The sequence below is a fragment of the Schistosoma mansoni genome, assembly GCF_000237925.1.
Source record: "Schistosoma mansoni, WGS project CABG00000000 data, chromosome 4 unplaced supercontig 0032, strain Puerto Rico, whole genome shotgun sequence".
Lineage (NCBI taxonomy): Eukaryota > Metazoa > Platyhelminthes > Trematoda > Strigeidida > Schistosomatidae > Schistosoma > Schistosoma mansoni.
The window spans coordinates 405,140-424,044 of NW_017386017.1; the positions used below are offsets into that span (position 1 = coordinate 405,140).

Genomic DNA, 18,905 nt, shown 5'->3' on the forward strand with positions numbered 1-18,905 from the left:
GTATACAATACTCCCTTGATATCATGTAGTTTGATTTTATAGTTTGATGTAATAAATTTTCGATTAGAAGGGGTTTTGTGGAGATTTCAGTATTTTCATAGTTGAAATCATGAGTCAATTGAAGCTAGACCACCATGAAAAACCTGGAAGCACTGGACGGCCGTTTCGTCTTATTATGGGACTCCTCAGTGGCAGTGCGCATCCACGATCCCGCACTCGCGAGATTCGAACCCAGGACCTACCAGTCCCACAATAGGACGAAATGACCGTCTAGTGCTTCCAGGTTTTCCATGGTGGTCTAGCTTCAATTGACCCATGATTTCAAGTATAAAAATTTTCGATTGTCAAAGTGAAAGAAAAGAATAACTGACAGACGAAATACAATGATACGAAATAACCGAGTGAGAGCTGATTACGGGACCAGATTATTTACATGGACCCGAATGATTTGAGATTGAGGACAATATCGTTAGCTATAATAGGCCCTTATTCTAATGAAACAACATTTTTGTACAAAATATTAACGGAAGAATAGCATGAATAAATGTTAGTAACGATTAGGCAAAGTAAATTTTGCATATCTTTGATTCTTCAATTAATTAAGTTCCAGCTTTTATAACTAATTATAGTCCGTTATTTCACTTGAGATCCTAACTAACCAGTCATCCATGTATGCATTTAAGGTTGATTCTATCGTGCGGTTGACTCAAGTAGTACTTGTTCTCAAGAGAATTCTTCGTGTTTTCGTTGTCATTTTTAATGGAACGGCTCATTGGGTTACTCTGAATGATAAGTAGGTTAAGGGAACGTCATTGCCTCCTGATTAACTGTTAAATCCAGCTTATACAGACAGTTCGATTAAAATGTGGTTTAATCTACATGACTTGAATATAGATTTCTGATTGCTCGCTGAATAGTTTAAGCCTCAAACGTTAGAAAGGTTATTTTGAAATCACTATGTAGTCTGGCTGCTTCATCCGTTGGTTTCAGTGAATGGCCTGGTAAGCTCTGTTTGAAATCAAACTTCACTATTAATATTCTGTTAATTTGCACTTCTTATGGATTCTATATTTTCTCTTTATATTTAAATGTCGAGTAGGCTCCTGATCTGAGAACTTGGTGCTTTCATACTCTTACCGCGAGATGGAAATCTAATAAAAGTATTAATGTATGCACACTTCTGTCTTCAGAGTGGTATTCGAACTCAATAACTAGGTATCAGTAGTAGGGTCATACCTAATTAAGTTGGATTGTATAGCACAAAAACGTGTGTTTGATTTTAATTTGATTTAAAATAGATTTTGCTGCTTTGGGAAAGCTTTTATTCCATGGCTCTAGATATCTAATCGACACTTTTATATTACCAGTCGAACCGGTAACCTATTTCATGAATTTGCATGCTGACTAATGAACAACAATTAAGACCTTAACGCTTATTGGTCCCCAAGCCTCTTCTACACTAGTAGCCAGTTAAAAGACGCGGATGAGAAGCAGACCAATTCTCTATTGTAAGCAATCCGATTGTTACTCAAAATATGCAGTAATATGCTTGAAATGCCTGATCACAGTACATGAAATAAGAAATCGCACTTTAAGCTTAATAATATCATGAGTATTAGAAGACAAAATAGTGCATAATTAATTAGCAATAATTAGAGAGTAGTTAAACGTGCGACAATAGCCAATAGATTAACTGAAAGCTTACAATAAGAGAAACTTAGAAATACAACAGTAAGGTTGTCGTCTAATTATACAGTAAAGACATAATAATGATCCAAAAATTAGCTCTGAAAACCTCCGCTTCCCCAATATTCGTCCCACTATAACAAACTTTTTAAAACTTGTTCAATCTTCTTAATTTGCTTACTTTTTTTTCCAGTATGGCTTGTATCATCCGAATCATAGTCGATGGGTATGTGAATCCAGTTTAGAAGTTCAGGACTAGCATATACTGAGAAGGAAGAAAGATAATCTGAATCTTAATTAGATTAGGGTAAAATGTGTTATCTGTTTATTAATGACTAAATGTATCAAGCTTAATATCATAGTTTGGTATCTGAAGTTAGTGGTAAAACAGAACAATCCAACCAACTTTCGGATCTCATATTTGGTGATAAACTACTTTTGTTACCTGAGGGCTGGTAAAAATATATTAAAACCCAAGTAGGTTGGGCGTGGTTGTAATCTATGACCTACATACCTAAAGCTCTAGGTCTCTGGTCCATGTTAGGGTCAGTCGGTTGATGTCATTAACACTAATCTGAAGGTCAAAGGATGTATCATTTTTTAAAATCCATTTTACTTTTGTAGCTTTAACTTACTAATGAGTCTTATTATTGGAACTTATTTTATGTATTTTTAAGCTCTAGAAGGAAACAAACTAGTAGAAGGTTCATATCTTGAAACAATAATAAAATGTAATATTTTTGAATTACTTCTCATTTGGATCGAAGCAAATCCAACACCTAAAGATGACAAATCAATCTGTACTCGTGATGTGTTAAGAAGACATCTAATTACTACTTTTGAACAGTTAATAACACAATCGAAACAGAATGTCTTACTTTATAGACCGATTCTTCAACCTTTGTGCCAATTTTTATTCAAACTATCCTCACAGTTACGGCCTAGTTATGATCAAATCTATGGGCATTTATTACATGAAGTTTGTATTTTGTTATGTAGAAACTTTCAGTTGTTGGAGTTTAGTAAAGAAGTAAGTCCTTGATAATTTTATATTTACTTCTTTATGTGTATATGTAAGAGATCAAACTCTTAATTTCTAAAGAGACTAGCTTTATGTGGTAAAAGTTCATCAGTTAAAACTCATTCGGTCTAATATGATGTCCGGTATTTACAGAGCATGTGGTAGCTGGGAGATTAGTTACAGTTGCCAAGTCACCACCTAACTGAGTATGTGATGGTGGTTGAAGTATAACTAAATTGGCATAGCACTGAAGATGAACAGATTAAGACATAGAATCAGATCATAAAAACTATAGTCTGTCTATTTAAATATTCTAGGTAGATGTCATAGTTTCCCAATATGGCAAATCAGTGGTACTAGACAATGAGTGACATTGTTTAGAACGGATCCTCCTCTAATCTTAAGGATTTTAATATTCATTTTTCCCTCCTCTCCTTCCTCCTGTTGTGAAATCTTTTTATTTCTGTATTTAAATATATGTACTTCATTCTGGAGTGTAATAAATTGAACTGTGTTACTTGCGGGAAACCTTCTAAATTATTTTACCTAGTATTGTCAGTCCTGTACTTTTCAAGTAACCTAGAAAGCATCTTTAATGCTCACATTATTAGGAATAGCTAACGCTCGTATACGAATCTGTACGTAGCTAATGACTTTCCAATAATATACTTTTTTACTTTAACACATATAATTATTGAAAAAAATAATTGTAGTAGTCGTTGCAAACTTACTGGTGCCGGAAAACTGAATTTAGCTGTTTATTCAGCCTTATTCATTTTTCAGATAGCTTTAATCACGGACTGTGATGAGCTAGCGAACCACTGTAAGTCAAAAGAACTAGACGACTACTTCATCTTTGTGTTTGGTTGCTCAACACTTTGTACCTACTCTTCTATATGAAATCGAGTTCGGAACTATGACGTAGCACCTGTCTAATATTTCCTGGTTTCTAATTGAGTTTCAGCTCGATTCTGTATCACGGTAAAAATTACTGTTCATCTAGTTTTGTTGATTGTTCTAGGGTAGATTGAACTATCAGTGTGTATGTTGTGAATTCCCCACGTCTTCTGCTCTTTATTACCATTTGATCTTCCTAATTTATTGTCAAAAATATTTAACTCTAGACTTAAACTTAAATGCCACTAGTCAGTCAGTCAGTCAGCGACAACGTAGGACCAGGCACATATATGCATCGGTCCAAGTTGCCATACCTCGTTAGCACAACAAGATGAACACCGGATTCATAGAAGTAATTAATTTAGTGGTGGTAGTATATAAAGAAAGGTAACTTAAGCGTTCGAACTAAAACTCTGAGATAGGTTTAAATTCAGGTCTCATATTTCTGTCATTATTGTTAAACAAAATCTAAATTTTAACAAAGACCGATCTACCATCCGTCGTGATACACTTCCGCATGAATAAAAAATCAATCAAACTATTGTGACCTATGGATAAATTGGATGAAGTCGAATTCATCTTCGTTTTCATGAATATTCAATATTATTTATATTTAACCTTCTAGTGTTTCTTACAGTATACACAAATACGGCGTGTTTTTAAAATAAGTCAGTTGAAAATACTATATCAATCAATAACAGTTCTGCAACATTTCACACAGTAGATATGTGGAATGTATATGTGGAGTCTTTTTCAAACGACTCCATATTTGTGCTCCATAATTGAAGTCAATGGTAACAATTCCTAGATATTAGTGTTTGTTATTGTAGAGTTAATAATGATTAAAATCTCTAACAAAGCTTGAAATTCCTAAAAGCTGAAAATAGCGTGCTAATGTGTCCTGACGAGCATCAGTTATGGATTGAATTAGACAGTAATAAAACCAAGCGAATTATTTGATTGTTTACACTGAAACTTACTGAATATACATTTAAAACACATTATTAGTTTCTGTCACCTATCTCCGCCTGTGACCCTTTTACGGTTACTGCCGGTCTCAAGGCCGGATAAAAAAGAGGGTTGGTCATGGGGTCAGCAACCCCACCAAGTAGAAAGCAAATCTGCTAGAGAAACAATAATCAGAATAAACAATTTAAACCGTTTAAAATATGTCCTGGAAGCTGAAGGATCTTCATGCAGAAAAATTATGACTTCTCATGAGGAAAGCCGAGATTCTTCGGAAATCAAAAAGTCGATGCCTCTTCTCACAACCAGAAAAGCATTCAGTATAGGTACATGGAATGTCCAAACAATGCAGGATACTGGAAGGACCAATCAAATAGCTACGGAAACGAGAAGATATAACTTGTAGGTTCTCAGAATCAGTGAAACTCATTGGACCCAAGCTGGACAGAAAAGGATAGATTCGGGAGAGATGCTGCTGTACTCTGATCACGAAGATGAAAATGCTTCTCACACTGAGAGAAATCCTCTGATGCTGTCCAAAGAAGCACGACATACACTTATAGGATGGGAATCTCATGGATCCAGAACCATCAAAGCATTCTTTAAACAAAGAAGGAGGGAATCACAATGAATGTTATCCAGTGTTATGCACCAACCAGTGATAGTAGTGAAGAAGGTGAGGATCGATTTTATGAGCGTGACAAGGAAAGGAACTGACCATCCTAATGGAAGACATAAACTCCAAAGTCGGAATGGACAACACCGGGTGTGAAGATATCATGGGACGACATGAACTAAGAGAAAGGAACGACAATGTGGAGAGATTTGCAAACTTTTGTGCATTCAACAAAATGGTTACAGGTGTAACTATATTCCCACACAAACGCTTACACAAAGCTACAGAGATGTCACCGGATCACACTACAGAGAATCAGACCGATCATATTTACATCACTAAAAAATTCAGAGGGTCTATGAAAGACGTGAGAACCAAGAGAGGAGCTGACATAGCTTCAGATCAGCACCCGATTTCGGTCAGGATAAAACTGAAGCTAAAGAGGCATTTGAAAACTGAAGAGACAGCGTTGCAAATGTTTGTTACAGCTCTTCTTCGAGACACTGACAAACTCAATGGACTCAAGATATCTCTCAACAACAGGTCCCAAGTCTTACAGGATCTACTCAAAGAAGAAGAAACTACTATGGAAGACAACTAGAAGGGGGTCAAAGAAGCACCAACTTTGACGTGCTAGGAGGTTCTGGACAGCAAAAAGCACCATCGTAGGGAATGGATCTGTATCGAAACCCTGGACAAGATCCAATAGAGGAAGAACAAGAAGACCGAAATTAACAACAGTCGAACAAGAACAGAGAAAGTCAAGGCACAAGCTGAATACACTGGAGTAAACAGGTAAGTGAAGAAGAACATTAGAGCTGAAAAGCAGAAATACGTGAAAAACCTAGCAGCGACAGCGGAAAAAGCTGCAAGAGAAGGAAATATGAAACAATTATATGACACAACGATGTAACTGGTAGAGAAATATAGTAAACCAGAGTGACCAGTTAGGGACAGAGGAGGCAAGCCAATCACTGAGATTCAAGAATAGAGGAACAGATGGGCAGAACATTTTGAGGAACTCTTGAATAGACCAGCTCCATTGAATCCATCGGACCTCAAAGCAGCACACACAAACCTTCCTCTAGATGCCACTTCCTAGATGCTAACGTTTGGAGAAACCATCGATGGTCACCAGAAAAATCAGGAGTGGGAAAGCAGCAGGACCTGACAATATACCATATGAGGTACTGAAGTCAGACATAGAAACAAATGCTAGAATAATCCACATTTTATTGAGGAAGATTTTGGAGGAAAAACAAGTGCCGACAGACTGGAAAGAAGAATATCTCATCAAGATACGAAAGAAGGAAGATCTAAGCAAGTGTGGAAACTACAGAGGCGTCACACTTCTATCGGTACCAGGGAACGTTTTCAACATATTGTTGCTGAACCGGATGGAAGATTCAGTCGACGTCCAGCTTCAAGATCAACAGACCGGATTCCGTACGGATCAGTCGTGCACAGATCGAATCGTGACACTACGGATCATTATTGTGGGATCAATTAAATATAATTCGTCACCATACATCAACTTCCTCGACTATAAGAAAGTGTTTAATAGTGTAGCTAGGATGACCTTATGGAACCTTCTTCGAAACTATGTTGTACCTGAGAAAATGGCCAACATCATACGAAATTCATGCGACAGACTACACTGCAAAGTCGTGCATGGATGACAGCTGTCAGATGCATTCAAAATGAGAACTGGGGTCTGACAAAACTGCTTACTTTTCCCCTTTCTCTCTCTTCTGGTGGTTTACTGGATTATGAAGATCACAACATCTGAGGGAAAGCACGGAATACAGTGAACTTCGAATCTTCAAAGGAAAAGGGGAAAGAAACAGACCAGAGAACACATTGCACCGAGAATCGGAGGCAGACATAGGATTAATGAATAACACTCGAAAACAACTGGGAATGAGAGCCTAGGACAGAATTGTTTGGATAATCCGGACTTGCGGCCCATGGTTCACGAGAAGTAACGAGAAGTAAGCAAGTGATCACTTATCTCGTTCGTTTACATTGCAAATGTTCGGTGTAAATGTTATGGATGACAATAGTTATAGGTTGACCTTAATTTCAGTATATGTAAACTTTAAAACATAACCATGTCGATTGCCTAACAATTACGTGTAATCGATTTGGGTCGAAAGGTCATTTAGTAATTCTGTTTATGTTTAATTTCAACGCTTGACCAATGATGTAGTTCTCCCCTTCTAAAAATGTTCAATAACCTGTTGTCGACTTTCAAAGTTTCGATTGACACCGATCTGTAGATGATAAGCGTGACAATAATTTTACGTTTTACTAATTATCTACTTTTATGTTTTGAGGAATCAATAAATGAGAATAGTAAGGTCTTGGTGTTGAAACAAGGAACTAGAGCTACGTAGTCCCGCATAATTATGTTTTTATCTAGATATGTCTTAGGAACACCATCGAATTGTTTTTGATAGTCAAAACCTCATCAGTAATTAGAAACTTAATAAATTGTTTTTATTTCCCATCCTATCAGTTTGTATAATTTTCCTAGCCTAATCCTTCATCAGGCATTATTTTAATACGTTTGGCTTCTACAAGAAATCTACAGTAGCGATCTCATCATATAAACAATTGTACAATGACATGTGACATTTCAATTTTCTATACACAGACAAGATACTCGGTTAAAATGGAAAATGGGTTAACGAGGTAGTTAATCTTTATCTACTGAAGTAGTTGGGTATTAATATTAGTATGCTCAACAACTACCTACCTCTATGCGTAATATTGGCTGACACAAGAGTAGGTTGAAAGAAAACTAAAGGCGGTTGAACCAAGATGTGATATCAGTTCATGAATTTATTGACTGCTAAACCGAGCCGTGTTGTTGTGTTCCTCACGGTTATCGTATAAAATGGTCAGAAACGTGGGCAATATGGCTCGGAATCATTTTCAATGGCGCAGATACATTCAATTTTTGTCTTCTCTTAGACATTGAATCTCAGAATTATTGTATAGTTTTTTATGCTATGAATTCATTCTTCTTGAATCATACTATGTCTAATTTCTCCTATTGCTACTTGTAATGTCACCAGTTTTATTACTCTTCCATTTGTCTTAGTAATTTCATTTTGAGACGTACATATGTGTTAGGTTCTACTTTGTGTATGACTGATATACATAAAACAATTGTAATGAACATAACTAATGATGAACTCAATATATTTTATAGAAATTTTAGAACAAATATACCTCTTATTGTGATTAGGGAAAATAACAATTGAGCCTAGTGATCCATTATAAAGGAGTATACAGGACTGCTTCCTACATTTTATGTAGATCATGTAATGTTTGAGGGATGTTGCTGAAATTCAATCTTCAGGTTGGAAGGGTAAATTGTATTACTGACTGAGGAGACGCATGGCGCCAGTATTTTGTGTTTCTTACAAGCGACTAACACTTCCAGTAATGCTGCTCTCTCACAAATGAAAGGTGAGGGCCAGAAATAATTGACTGTAAAAGTATGCCACTGTATCTTACTTCAGAGATTTCCATTACTGACAGTTATGTTTTAAAGTTATGGAGTTAAAATAACGTTACAGAAGACGAGTTAATTTGTATGGGTTTGGGTTATTCTTGACTGAATTTTTATTGGTCTTAGTTGGCATACTTGCACTCTATGCTGATTACTTTGACATAACTATGTCGTCATATGTTATAGATGAGACGGATTGTGGTCATTATTGAAATACAGGACGCTTATTTCGTCCTGTTTATGACTCGTGTGCCGGATGTATCTAGACTCAGTAGCTTAGTGGTTAGTGCATTCGGTTTATGAAGTGGAAAGTACTTGGTTTGAGTTTCAGCGTAAATATCAACACTGGGATCCAGGTAGATCCAACCAACGAGTCCTAATAGGAGGACACGCGGGTCCTAGATTCAACTACTAGCCAGAGTTCACTTCTTCTACTGGTAGATTTTTTAAAAGATCTGACCAGTTGAAAATTTATTGGTCCGAGTTAATTGAATAGACATCCAAGACTAATCGATTATGAACTTTGGAATGAAGTTTTCCTGAGGAACTTTACTCTTTGAGGTAAGTAAAATTGACAGGAGTGATAGACATAACCTAGAGATATTTGATGACTGTTGTTTCATGTCATAAATTTAACAAAGTTGGATAAACTTAAACCATTTTTGTTGACTATCTGGCTGGGGTCCGTGTGATTATCATCACCAGTGGTTATAGATTTTGAATTATATGACTTAAAATTGTTTGCAATGGTCCATGTGCACCCGTTCTCTGTCTTCTTCCACATTTTGAGTTTCTTAGTTCCTGACTACTTTCTTTGTGTTTTTATTCCAGTAATTTATATTTCCTAGAATCGCATCTTTGATGCCTAATTTTTTCAACCACCACTCATACTTTTACTTCCTTTACTATTCTGGGATTTGACCTGGCGATTTAATCCCTCTGTTCTAATGAGGTATGGACACTTGAAACGATGTACATGCGTACCAGGTTGTACGTTGCGACTCTCTGGCTGACTGATTTGTGATTTTAAATTATTGATCATAATCGTGAATTTGAATATCTTTATTGTTTATTTTAGTTATGCAAAGAAATTTTCAATCAACCGTATATGATATTTTCACTGCTTGTTCCATTAGTACATCGAAATGACCCGTTGGGGGATTCGGCCAGAGATTCACTCTTGATCATATTTGGACTTTCTAATAAAGATGATAGTCTTGGTCAATATTTAGCATATGAATCTGATATATGTCCGGTACGTTGGTTGTGGTTATATAAGGCATCCATCTTTAAACTCAGGTCTGTGTACTACTTGTTCATGAGTTGCATTTTTGTTTTTAGAAGGATCTATGGTGTGGTGTTTCCTAGAAACTTGACGTTATGCCCGTAATTCTTTCCTATACATACTATTTATTAACTCCAGATTTGTGTATGTATCTTTGAGCTACGCTGGGTGAGGTGTAATGGTACTTCTCAAATCCTCAAGTCAAATTACATGGGGTGGAGTTTAAAAATATATATTTCAGCACATCACACAAACGGTTACGTTACATTATATCATATTTACTAGTTCATTAATGTTCGAACACATTAAAGTTAGTGAGTGATCGCTCAAAGTATGCAATAGTGACTGAAGAAACATAGGCATATACCACTTCAAATTCACTTGGGTTATGGAGATTCAATGAAATCGGGTGACAGACAATCATCCTTTTATAACCAGTTACATAATAAAAATGGATCGTGCAATTTCATTCAAAACACAAATTTCTATATAGAGAAGACTTCAGCACTATATATAAAGTTTTGACAAGGCTTTTGGCATACATAAATTCAAACTCTGTGTTAAAGTTATTCATTCTTACCCTGAAGAACCTACATTGAGTCATTTTTTAAAATTTCATTCTGTTAGTGAAAGTGTAACATCTAAGCACAGAATTCTTTCCTTATCATCAATACATATCAATGTGCTAAGTAATGAATATGTGCCTACTACTGGCTATTTTCATGACTAATATCCTGCAGTTATGATGGAAGCTAAATATAATGTTGTAACCTTGTGTAGTTTTAACTTAACAAGTGATTAACAAATATCATGTTTGTCTAGTCCTTTAATACTGATCAAATTCTATCGGTCAACAAGTTACAACATGTCCACTAGTCTAAGTGACTTGACATCGCTTGTACTTTGTTAAGATGTTAGATGGTTGGAGGTATTCGATAGGAGGCCTTGTATTGGTATGGATTTCGTACCAATTTGTAATCGTCAGCAAGGTGTGCGTATGGTCTTAAGGGACCTAATACTTTCTGTGGGTTTCGGACCCACATCAAGCAGTTGCGCCTTGATCTCTAGTATTCGATTTGTGCCAAAGGACTAACCGAACATGACATTGGCCACTACTTAGTAATCATTCAATTTTAAAAATCTCAGTTCTAAATTAGGTAAGTCCTGTCCTGAATAACCCAGTGGTAAGTTTCAGTCTGGGGAACTGGGTGGAGCTAGTTCTAGTCCCACATGGAACACCATTTCCCTGAAGACTGTAGGCACACCTTTGTGACCTAGCACCAGGGTTACTGCAAATCATTTGTCAGGTATAAGTTTATGTATTAATCGTTACGTCATTTATTTTATGCGCGAACTTCAAATGAAACTACTTAGCTGTTAGAACCTAAATGTGTGCACTGTGTTTGACTTGGCAACCCGGTAGTTAAAAAACCAAGCTCTTTAACCAGTAAGCTATCGTTTTGCCTTGTTATGTAGGAATAACTAATTCATGAATGTATGTATTTACAAATAGGGTTGTTTTTTCATGAGCCATGTTAGTTTTCCAATAAAATCGTGCATACAATTTCACTTCTGTCTTATCGTAGTTGGTTTGTTATAATATCGATCCTATTTTTCTCCATGTATGTGTTCAGCCAATATTTGGGTGTGTCTTCTGTAAATCTTGTTATAGCACAATTAACTGGTTCGGAATTATGTATTGGCTGTTTTTTGTTTCGTTTTGTACTTCAGATTTTAGCCACTGGTTTAAGTGGTCTATATTCTAGTCTACCAAAAAAGTTAGTTCCACGTTATGGATTATATCATAATCATAACGGTAATGTTTCATTAAATTCTCCTGGAGGTCCAGTTTCTGTAACTACACCAATATATATTCAATCAGATTTACTCAATCCATGTCTGTTAGAATTGCAAGTTGGTGGAGCTGAATGGCATCAGTTAACCGAGAGTGAATGTTCGAATTCAATAGACCTACGCCGATTTCTACATACATTACATTTTTGTAATCTAACTATTAAAGTAAGAAAACTATGTGTGTTTTGTAGTGTATTTTTTACTAACATTTTTAAAACCTTTAGCAATGTTTATGCTTAATGCATTGATGGCTTAGATTTCATTACGCAAGCATTTCGCTTCCATGCTAGACATAATTGTGATGGAATAATTTTAAAGAGAAAAATTACATATCTCATTGGTACTATTATACTGTCATCATTGTTAGTAACTAGTAGTCGTTTTTTTATCTCATTGATTATGTCCTAAAGGCCCGTATAAACTAAATATATATACCATAGTATAAATGTTTAAACTTGGATTAACTTTTTTAGTGCTGTTATTATTATCATTTAGTTGAAAGCAATCGACAAAAAGAGACATTTCAAGTGTACTAATTATTTTATTTCATTTAAACACATAAATATTGGTACAAGGAAGCACCAGATATATATGCGTCACGCAAATCTCATTCGATTTGTGTGAGGGCTTTGATACTGCCCAGGTACCCAAACTGAAACAGGTGGTTTTCTTAGCGGGCCACACCCGGAGCCTTTGACCTAATGGTCTGATCCACAAGGCAGTGGAGCATCGTGAGGAGATGCACTCCCATGGTAGCCGGTGACCAACAGTTGGTTCATACGCCATTCGTTCCTTCAGGATCCTGGAGCCCATGTACACCATTGGTTTGGAATGAGGGTTTTCCAACTCCCCTAGATGGACCCTCTGTGTCCACCAACCCGGTTAAAGCGCCGGACATTCGCTATTCGTCCTCTCAATTTCGTGAACAACACCCCCGTCACGAGAAGGCAGAGAGTATGACTTCCCTGATAGAGGCTATATATTCGCGTGGCCATGTGAGAGCATTTCGAGAGGGAGAGTGGACTCTCCCCACTCTTGGCCGTACCAGGGCATTTGGGGGCTCTTATTGCATGTTTTATTCACATGACTGTATTATTATTATTACCTCAATAAACCAGACATTTCTCTTACTGTTCATTTTCTCCACATGATTTATATTAATTGTAGCTTGACGGCGTACAACGAACTTACCTACTCCTTTTCATAAATGACTTTTCAAATTTACAAATGAAATGAGATGTAGTCTATGCTAAAGTTCACATATTGCATAGTTCACTTACAACTTATTTATATATATCTTATTTTTGACCTTTGTATTACAGTAATCATGGATTTATTACCGTAAAGTCTGATGATAAAGTTATTAGGAGCGATCGTTTGCGCGGACATTCTTTGTCTTGTAATACTGTTCTATAAGAGGGACCTTTCAACTAAAGTGATGGCCTTAAGTGTAGATATTTTGTTGACTACTTATTTTTTCTAAATATTCACCCATGCCATGGTTACTATTGACTTCAGTCTCTGTGAAATGTCATAACTCATGTATATTTTTACAAATTGATCTCTGTCATCTTTTGGTATGCGTGTTCTTTTGGAAGTATGTTCTTTAGATTGAGAAAAAGTATAAAAGTGAAAATTATACCTAGAGAAGGCAGGATAAGTTTAAAGTTTTGTTATTTTCTAGAATAGATAGTGTAACAATGTTTAATGTCTTCCTACTAGTCATAATGTTGTAAAATAAAATGGCTCTTTTTTGGTAATTTGTTTGATTAACTGATTAACAGGAGATATATACCAATGCAGATACATCCAAGTAGGAAGAAACACGCGTCTTGGATTGCACTGCTAGCCATCACCCATCTTTATTTATAATGCTTGTGACTTAAGACAATATCGAGGCAATCCGTACAGGATGCACTTATGCCAATAATAGACTGACCAGTTGCAGTCCTAAACATCAATGGGAAGATCCAGACAAACGATACAAAATGAATGTACTAATAAATGTTTACAACTTGCTAATTTAAATTTTTAGAAATTTCACTATTGATTTCCTATCTGAAGTATTTATGACTGTAATGCACCTTATTCAACTATTTGCTCAGATTATAGGGTTTAATAGTATTGCGATACCTTAGTCAAAATGGTCAGATAATCTTAGCTAGAAATTGCAAACACTTACTTCCAATCAATATCTTTTTATCTTTTGTAAAAAGTGGTGTTAGTAGAACTGTGTTACTCGGTACATACACCTACAAAGTTATTATATTTACTAGTCAAGTTTACTTTTATATACTCTTTTTCTGTCTTTTTATATTTAGATTGCACATCCTCATGTTCGTGATCAATTATTGTATTTCATTCATTCTGGATTCTTGGTTCCTGTTTTAGGATCTGCATTACACCAAGTATGTTTATTGTGGCTTATTCATTGTACAACGTACTGCGATTGTGGTTTAGCTCGCATATTACCATTACTACTATTTTCAGTGCACGTGATTGCTATTTGTTGATTCGCTAGGTTTTTCTGTTTTCAGCTGTTTCAGATTATAGTATGTACTTTCTCAGAAAATCGTAATTGAACAAACTTACGTTTGTGCTGCTGCTGAGCCTTAAATTAGGATGAAACAACAGTCCGATGCTTTTTATATTCCGACTATTCCCTATCTGAAGTTGATCTTGTTATGAATTCAACCTCTATATTCTCATCTAGTTTGTTTAACCCCTTAGTGATGAGACCACTCACGTCAAGTAAAATTAATGACTTTAGCTTCACTTGTTGTACCCACTAAGCATGTTAACTCAGATTTATGTACATGACTTCTTACCCCTAGCAAGCCCAATTGAAACATAATAAAAGCCATCTGATTTACCTTCTATTATGTGGTCCAAAAGATCTTAATCATGTGCATAAATTACAAAAACACAATACGCCAACTAGTTCACTCTCTTCATATAACTTAGTCATTTATGGTACCAAATTGAGTAACAGCTGATTAGTAATTTAATCCCGTCCGATTAAGTACGAACGCCAATCGGCTACTCGAGAAAAAGAATATCTTTAGTAAAGATGTGCAAGACTGGAACACTGGAGAGAGCAAAGGAAACTGGCACGTTAGTAGCTTACTTTGGTCCAGTTCATGTGGATTAAGGATTTTGATTCAACCATGCTTTATTAAGTAGACGGACACGTTACTTGTCTGCTTCTGTATAGCTGTACTAGGGGCACCCTTGTCGGGAAACTTTGTAATAAACCATAAGCTCTGTGAGTGATAATATGTACATCAGTATGAAATGTGGATAAAATCACAAGTATGCGTTACATGCATATTTAAGATACATAGACCAGGGCCTATACACTCCATAGTATGAACATAGGTATGGATTTAATTTTCTTTTGTTGCCCCCAAGCTAGAGCCCAGTTACAGTGAGAAATTAATGAAGTACTTGTTTTCAAGTCACTTGATTTAATTAGTCTGTTTATGATCAACTCTACGCTTATACCACAAATAAGTTTAGTTTTGACTCCTGTGCACTGGTTACGGCACAGTTTATGGTTATCGCTCTGGTTTTCACCAAATCTAATGAGGCTTCGTATAGATAATCCGGTCAGACGAAAAAACAAGAAACTTATTTTCAAGTTCTGTATATCATATAAGTCCTTATCACAAGCCCTTCATGTAGTCCATATTTACAACAGAGTGAGGGACTAGTCTGATCTTCACTTAACCACTTACGTTAATTCATGGAATAAAGTTTCACTTTCTTCTCGGGGGACCTCGAGTATGTGTGAGTAGGACTTTATAAAATTGGTTAACAAGGGCATAATTAACTATGACTTATGATTAACTAGCTAATTGAAAACTTGCAATTAGAGTGATATAAAAGTACCTTAAACCAAATATTCACTACATACATCATAGAAATGTTTATTGTAATCCATCCACCCTTAGAATAGTTCTCAATGTACTATCTCTCACACTTATTCACATGTAACTAATAAGTTTGTGATTAAAACTATATCTATATATCCATGTAATAGTTACTATCGATTTTATTTAAAGAGTGCTATGGATGAAGTAATTGCTGCCACAGCTTACCTGGAATTATTTTTACGTCGTTTAACTGAACCTTCAATGATCAAATTATTTTTGAAATTCATTATCACTGAATCACATGATTCTTATCATATACTCACATCGATTATGAATCGTTTGAATGCAAACGCTATGGTAAGTTCTCTTTTTGGTTCCTATTATGTAAATACATAGATATGTTGTATTTGTTTCTAAGTGTAATGACTTTTTTATTTAAAAAAGGGGGTTGTTATTTGTTACTTTTTTTGATCGAAAAAGTCTTTTTTTTTGTCATTATGTATCATGAGGGGGAATGTAATGAAAAGTTCTATTTACAAATATAGAACAGTTCAATATAGTTTCATCATTTATTTCTACCTATTTACAGTACATTCGTTCGTGTTTCTCTAGTTTATATTATAATTCAAATACTCCAAATCATTACAACAGGACAGTCTGATTAACGTCGATAGGGTAACTAACCAATTGAACTATTATTATTATTATCATTGGCTTTATTCAATATTATATTTTTGGCACAATATAGAGTTCTCAGCATAAAGTATTTCAACAAGTTTCCGTTTTTTTTTTTACTTCTTGGTCGATCCTGACGATAAATATTGAGTGATCACCAATTAGAAGTTAACAGTTCAGTCAATCGACATTTGAATAATGTACATTCTTTTCTCTGTCTATTGTCAGCAACCATTCTATTTATCCATACTAAATAAATTATGAAGGTAGAAATCCATAGAAACTATATTGCCTAGTTAGTAATTAAAGTGCAATGTAATAATGATAATAATAATCCACTCATCAATTGTTTATATCTTTTCAAGAATCTTTCCTTTTCTTATGATCTTTTTCAATTGATCATGTGATTAGTTATGATGTAAAAAGGTGTGACGTACGTATCATACATGTATTGCAGTATCTCAAGTGTATAAGTGGTAATTCGTTCATTCTATTGAATATATATGGTTTACATGAAGTTTTAAGAAAAGAATACAATATTTTTCTTCATAATACGTATTGATTGTTTAACTGAAGATGTAAGTGAGTTTGGTGTCAATTTCAAAATCCTGTGGAAAATATTCACAGTATACAAATAATCAAACATCAGTATTAATGACAGTTTTATATGATATATTGTTGTGAAGAACAGCACAAGTGGAGGAAAACTAATTTATTTTTTAATGATATGGCTGGGACACGTGTTACGTATGCCCAACCACCGACTGCCCCGACGTGCAATGTTTTATGGTGTAAGAGTAGGTTGGAAGAAAGCTAGGGGCGGCTAGACCAAAACGTGGCACAAATCCATGAAGTCACTGACAAGTGGACTGAGCCATGTTGGTAGGTGTAGACTACCTGGTTGGGATTCGCGAGATGATAGCAATCAATGGTTAGAGACCTTGAATAACATGGCTCAAAATCGTTTGTAATGGCGAAGGTGCATCCACTCTTTGTGTTCTCCCAAATTCTAATCTGAATTCTTCATGTCTCCATCTTTTTTTCTCTTTTCAAATCGATTTCACTGGATTATACTTCTTGAATAACATCTTCAAACCCTAATCTTTCCGATTACTGCTTATACTCTTGCTACTTCTACTACTATGGGATTTGAATCGACAACTTCATCTCTGTGTTAATTTGGTATGGCGTCTGGAACTGATGTACATACGTACGAAGTTCTACGTTGTGACTGACTGACTGAATGCAAAATTACACGGCGCTTTCGTAAAATATGAAAATCATACATCAAATACATTATTTGCATATCTTCTATCAGTTGTCCTTTACATATTTCATGATTATTCCAATTCTGTTGTTATTCCATTTAATCTCTACTTCTCTTCCTGTCAGGCATTCCACTTCGGATTGCTGTTGCATACTACTTATATCTGTGAACATAAGCAGCTTATACCACAATGTTGCTGATAATTTACTAATCAGTATTATTGCTCATTAATAAATGTACCAAAGTGTTGTTCATCACTTTTTTTAGTAACATTACATATATGTTATACATCTAGGACATGTAGTTCACGATTCTACAACAATTACCAGCTTAATTTAATAGTTGGATTCATGGATCTATGTAAGTTAGACCACCATTGAAAACCTGGAAACACTGGACGGCCGTTTCGTCTTAGTATGAGATTCCCCGACAGTGCGCGTCCACAACTCCACACGCAGGACTTAAACCCGAGACCTTCCGCCTTGCGCGCGAACACCTAACCTGTAGACCACTAAGCCGGCATCCAACGGTGTTAATGTCTAGCTTCAATCGATCCATGATCTTGCGCAACCATTGACCGATTGTCCGAGATAGATACCTGTCTTTAAATGACACATCGAACTTCACTGGTCATGACTTCTCACTAGAACTCCAAGAAATCCATCTTGATGCTAGTCACTAATGAGCACATGATGATTATCATGAATTCAACTATTAAAATCACTAAAATCTCCACAAAGCCCCATTCTAATAACAACTTACTTTAAACCAATCCGGTATGTTCAAACAAAATATGACTTGTGATTGATCAAGAAGTATGTATCTATTTATATCGTATATAATATCTCTACCGTTTGTACTTTTGTGTCAATAAACTATCCAATGTTTCATTACTGAATGCTCAGATTATTGAGTGAGATTATAACACGTGTTTAGTCAAAACCAACTTTATAACAAAATCCATTAATGATTCATTTGTTTATCCGAAACGATGTCTGTTCGTAAGGACTGTGTCGTCCAAGTAACAATTCCATTTAATGTGAAGTAGATACGTGATTAGCGGTTGATGTGAAGGAAAAAAGCAAGATGCATATTCTTAGGTAACAACCACGAAAATTCTTTCTATCATGTTTTCACCAGTTACTTTACGGAATATTGTACTTAAGTTACAAAGTATTTACATAATACATATGCATAGCCTTAAATCGTCCATTTGCATCTTTCATTGTGTTCTACCATCTGA

General features: G+C 35.5%; 1 protein-coding gene across 1 annotated transcript in view; it reads left to right on the top strand.

Annotated features, from left to right (window-relative positions):
• Positions 1-2,663: 2,663 nt before the first annotated feature.
• Smp_149080 (hypothetical protein) overlaps positions 2,664-18,905 on the top strand; it is a gene marked incomplete at its 3' end in the record, with an annotated part of 41,820 nt that continues 25,578 nt past the window's right edge. The window contains exons 1-5 of the mRNA XM_018791112.1: positions 2,664-2,716; positions 9,785-9,961; positions 11,723-12,010; positions 14,167-14,253; positions 15,910-16,077. Of these exons, the coding sequence (XP_018645631.1) occupies positions 9,815-9,961; positions 11,723-12,010; positions 14,167-14,253; positions 15,910-16,077 (690 nt within the window). The 5' untranslated portion in view covers positions 2,664-2,716; positions 9,785-9,814. The remainder of the gene's footprint in view (positions 2,717-9,784; positions 9,962-11,722; positions 12,011-14,166; positions 14,254-15,909; positions 16,078-18,905) is intronic.